Raw genomic sequence first — 4,857 nt, forward strand, 5'->3', positions numbered from 1 at the left:
GTCTTTTCCAGTTTGTCATAAGCAGCTGCCTTCTCTTCGTACTGCTGGGTGAGGCCTTCGATTTCCTTCTGGAACCTCTTCTTGCCTTCTTCCAGGGCCTCCACGGTGCTGGCAAAGTCCTGCAGCTTCTTCTTCGAGTCGGAGAGCTGAAATGGCAGGGTTGGAGGTGGGGTGAGAGGAGGCAGTGACTGACTCCCATCCCTGTCCCCCAGAGCCTGAGAAGCAAAGACCACCTTCTTCTCACGGGAGAAATTCAACAGCAAGAGGAGCCTGCAAGCCAAGCAAAAATGGCGCCAATGCCCTCCGAGAGCACATCGGAGCTCCTGAGCTACCCTCCGGCCCAGAAAAGCCAGGACACAGCCGCACCTGGATGTTCAGAGTTGAGATGTGGCGCTCCAGGTTCTGCTTGGCCTCTGTCTCCTCATCCAGCTGCTCCTGCAGGCTGTTCCTCTCATCCTCCAGCTGGCGCAGCTTGGTGGACACGTTGAGCTTCTGCCGGGTTTCTTCTTGAAGTAGCTCCTGCAAAAAGGACACACGCAAGTCCCAGGAACCCACACCCAGGCAGGTTGGACTCTAGGTCCCTCTGGATGATGTGATGGGATACCCACCTGGGTGTCCTGGAGCTGGGACCCCAGGGAGGCCACGTCCTTGGCCAGTTTGATGGCCTTCCCTTCCGCCTCGTTGAGCATCCCTGTGACGCTCTCCACTTCATTCTGAGGGGGCAAGAGACTGTGGTTTAGCTGGAACCTCTAGGACAGGATCCTCTTAAAGTAAGAGGAACACTTTCTACTCACGAGATACCACCGCCATGTGGTGTCCATTGACTGAGAAATACCCATGAGCTGTGGGGCCTGATCACGGCGGCCCCCAAGGGAAGTACGTTGCCTATAAGTTGGGATCCCTGGCCTCTTCACATTTACAATGAGGACACACGTGACCTTAACTCCACTCCTCCAGGACAGTGCTGGTGTTAGGATAGCAAAACCCCTGCCCTCACCTGGATGTGGAAAATATATTTAATGCTTCCCTGCTCTCTCATCCCAGACTGTAAGCACACTAAATATTTATCAAAAGTTTGACCATATCCCACGAAAGGAGAGTTGGATCAAATGTCTATTCAAAGCTAATAAGACCAAAGATAAACAGGCTGTGTCATTCTCCAGCTTAATGCCCATCAATAGCTTCCCATCACCGAGTAAAGACCAACATACATATAATAGGGCCCTGAAGGCGGGCGCTGTGTCACCCAGCCACAACTTGCCTCCCTGGTCCCATTTTGTACCACATTTCAACTTGGCCTTCTAGCTCCACTGGTCTCATGTGATCTAATTTCCCATGTACAACGGGGCCTTTAGAGATGCTGTTCCCTTTGCCTTTTCTTTCAGATCATACATCCTTAGGGAAGCCTTTCCTGACTCCCCCTCCTGCAGGCCAGGCTTCTTCTTGTTCATACTTACTACACCCCTTAAAGAGGCTAAGTGCCACCCCTTTCCAGCATCATTTTACATTCATTTTTGTGATTATCGGAGCCTCTCCCTCCACTAGGCTGGGGTTCTCCTGGGGCAGGAACAGTGTCTGTTTCCTTCCTTGCTGTTGTATCTCAGGATCCAACACAGTGCATGGCTTACAGCAGGTTCTCAGTAAATACTTGTTGGATGAACGGATGGAGGTTCTTCATGATTAAACTGGATAGGGTGACCATCTCGGGTTACATTAGGGATATAACTAGAGGAAACGGACCTGCTTTGCAGCAGGAGAGACCTCAGTGAGCTGGGAAGTGCAGCAGCCCTCGCAGAGCGGGTACCAGGGGTGCCCTGCGTGCCGCCTCACCTGCAGCTTGTGGACCTTGTCGTTGAGCTCGGCGCGGGCCCGCTCCCCGTCGCTGCACTTGGACTGCAGTTCCTGCAGCTGCACCTCCAGCTTCTTCTTCTTGTGCTCCACCTCCTGCTTGGCCTGGTTCAGGACCCGCAGCTCGCCCGCCAGGTCTGCGTTCTCCTTCTCCAGCGTCTGCTTGTTCTTGTCCAGGTTGGCCTTGGCCTGGCCCGAGAAGCAGAGGGGAGGGAAGGCGTTACAGCTGTGGCCAGGAGAGCACTGTAAGGTAGGAACCTCTGTCCTTTCCCTCCCCCGGGGGGTGCAGGGACGAGACACAGAATCACCAGGAAGACTTGGGGTTCTGTTTTCCTAAAGCGCAGAGGTCCCCAACCTGCAGCCCACACGGGCTGCAGCCAACTTGCCGTCATGTCCCCTTTGGCCCTTCATTACTTTCTGAAAAATTAGTGCGAACATTTTAATAAATGTCACAGACAACTCTGGCCTCCCAGCTTCTCTATTAAATAATCTAATGTCCTATATCATGATGACTGTGGTGATGGTTACCCAAATGCATACATTTGTCCAAGTTCACTGAGCTACACACTTAAAAAAATCGGTGAATTTTACTGCATATACCTCACTAATTCTGACTTCCAGAAAAAAAACAAAACCAAACTAAAGATAAGGAAACAGGAGTTTTGCCTTCCTCCAAGGCAGTGATCCGCTGGATCTAAGTAGCAGCTGGCCCGATAGATGGGGCAGCCACACTTCACTCGGCCCCAGTCCCTACCATCCCTTTTGTCCATCACATTTACTATCAAATGCACGCTATTTCAGTGACAGTTAAGAGAAAGTCGCTTTAGCTAACCAGCTCCTGTTGGCATGTCAACTTCCCTAAGAGAAAAGTATTTGGGGTGAAAGAAGGGTTTTTGTTTTTATGGGGTTGGCGGGTGAGAAGTAAGAGAAAAGCATGAGGGTCCCAAGGGCAGAGGAAACAACACTGAGCTTTCCCACAATGCGTAGGCAGGAGCCATGCTGTGCTCAAGCAGCCTCAGGGAAGCCATTCCTCTGTCCCCGTTGTGACTGAGGTGTCAGTACCTCCGCCAGGGACAAAGTGCCTCTTAGGGGAAACAGTGCAGGTTGATAAGCAAGGACCCCAGGGGATTTGGGCCCCCCAAAATCTTCGCTCAGCTGAAGACCCCAGAACTATGACAAAACCACACGTGTAATGGGGCCAGGATGATAAAAGTTTTCCCAACAACCTGCTTGGACCAGGGCTCCACGTTTGTACCAAAGTTGTTACAGGTAAACTATAGGTGCTCCTCTGTTCAGTGCACCTGAGATGGGGGCAAGAGTTTGTAGCCTCCACTTGCTTCACGCAGGTCAGAAACGGATGCTGCCTGCTGGTGTCCTTAGCAGCTGAGTCGTTCCAAAGAGGCCTGGCTATGAATTGGGACTTGGCTTCCAGCCCAGCCCCCTCTGACCTGGCTTGAGAGTAGTCAAGGGGACACATATACCTTACTACTGTCTGGAGTGTATTTTGGAAGGTGGGAATAGCCCATCTGTGGGGATCGCATTTGAGCAGAGGTCACGCGGAAAACTAGACCAGTGTGTGTGAAACCTTGGGAAAGTGTCTGGCCTGGAATCAGTGCTGTATAAGAGATTGCTCACATTATTGACATGAAAGGGAACGTTGAGATTCTGATAGAAGAGGGAGTGAACCAGCTCACAGAAAGATACTCAATAAACCAGTTCATGGAAGATTTCAAAGCTCATGGAATAAGGTCACCTTAACTGGGACTTAAACAGGGACTTAAACTCCTACCATTTCCAGTAAAGCTATGGCCATTTCACCTGGTTTGTGCAGGGAGGTGGGGAATGTATAACTGAGGGCGATAAAATTCAGACTTTAGGGAAGCAATGTAGCAGGAGGTCACAAGTTAAAAAACTCACCCCTGGGAATGAAACACAAGGAAATTGTGTGTGTTTTTTTGTTTTTGTTTTTTAGCTGTAAAATGTGCTTAATAGCACCTCCCTCTTCGGGTAGTTGTGAAGATTAATTGCCATTCTGTACGGTACAGTCGGTAAGCGCTGGCTGCTGTCTTTATCGTTAGAATCTTGCATAGTGTGTTACTCATCTTAGTGCATACTCTGACATGTGGTTATTTGAAGCTGTGGATATGGCACCCATTGACGTGTTGTCACAAAAAAGCATCACAACTCACCCTCTTGAACTGCTCGAGCTGCTCCGTGAGCTCCTCCACCGCCTGCGTGTGCTTCTGCCTCATCTCCTGGACCTGGGCCTCGTGGGATCGCGTCTCCTCGTCCAGGGCCTTCTTCAGCACTGTCACCTCCTGCTCCCTCTTGGCCCTGGACGGGAAGAATACAGTGATGGCGGTTGGGGGAGATGGGGCTCCCCTCAGTGTTGTGCAAAGGACCCAGAGCTGACCTCTCTATCGCCACCTCTTCCTCGCCGTGTGACCTAACCTCAGGTGAGTCACCCAACCCCCCTGGAGCTGGAATTTCCTCAGCTGCAAAAAGAAGAGTATGTTACCTGCTTAGAATTTTTCAGGGCCAGCAAACAAATACACAAAATACTATTGTTGAAAGAATTGCAAAATGACTGGCAAAATGTTCCAGAAATATGAATATTAGCTCTTATTTATTGAGCACTTATTGTGTGCCAGGCCCTGACCTAATTTCTTTAATACATTGTCTCATATAATCTTCAGAGTGGCCCTACGAGGCAGGCGTACTATTATTTCCATTGTAGAGCTGAGGAAACTGGCTAAGAAAGGGTAAGCAGCTTCCTGAGTTGTTACAACCACGGTGTGTAGGACCAGAAATGGAGCCCAAATAGTCTGAGTCCGTGTTTCCAAGTCCTGCATCGGGCTTTTCTGTCTTGTTCGCCAGGTGGGATGGGAGCACAGGTCAGTGCTGCAGCACAAAACCCAGCGTGTGGGAGATGAATCTCAGTGTTTGCACAGCACCTGACACACACGCTCTCTACATTTGTGTTTTCTGAATGAATAAATGACCTTCTTT

At 50.3% G+C, this 4,857-nt stretch overlaps 1 protein-coding gene across 1 annotated transcript in view; it reads right to left on the reverse strand.

Annotated features, from left to right (window-relative positions):
• The window catches only part of MYH11 (myosin, heavy chain 11, smooth muscle), a 140,497-nt gene that overhangs the window by 14,019 nt on the left and 121,621 nt on the right, over nt 1-4,857 (reverse strand). The window contains exons 28-32 of the mRNA XM_015561293.1: nt 4,038-4,265; nt 1,831-2,037; nt 609-713; nt 367-519; nt 1-146 (exon numbers count right to left, since the gene is read on the reverse strand). The exon at nt 1-146 is cut by the window's left edge and continues 118 nt beyond it. Coding sequence (XP_015416779.1) covers nt 1-146; nt 367-519; nt 609-713; nt 1,831-2,037; nt 4,038-4,265 — 839 coding nt within the window. The remainder of the gene's footprint in view (nt 147-366; nt 520-608; nt 714-1,830; nt 2,038-4,037; nt 4,266-4,857) is intronic.

Source organism: Myotis davidii, unplaced genomic scaffold (assembly GCF_000327345.1).
Source record: "Myotis davidii unplaced genomic scaffold, ASM32734v1 scaffold1115, whole genome shotgun sequence".
Classification (NCBI taxonomy): Eukaryota; Metazoa; Chordata; class Mammalia; order Chiroptera; family Vespertilionidae; genus Myotis; species Myotis davidii.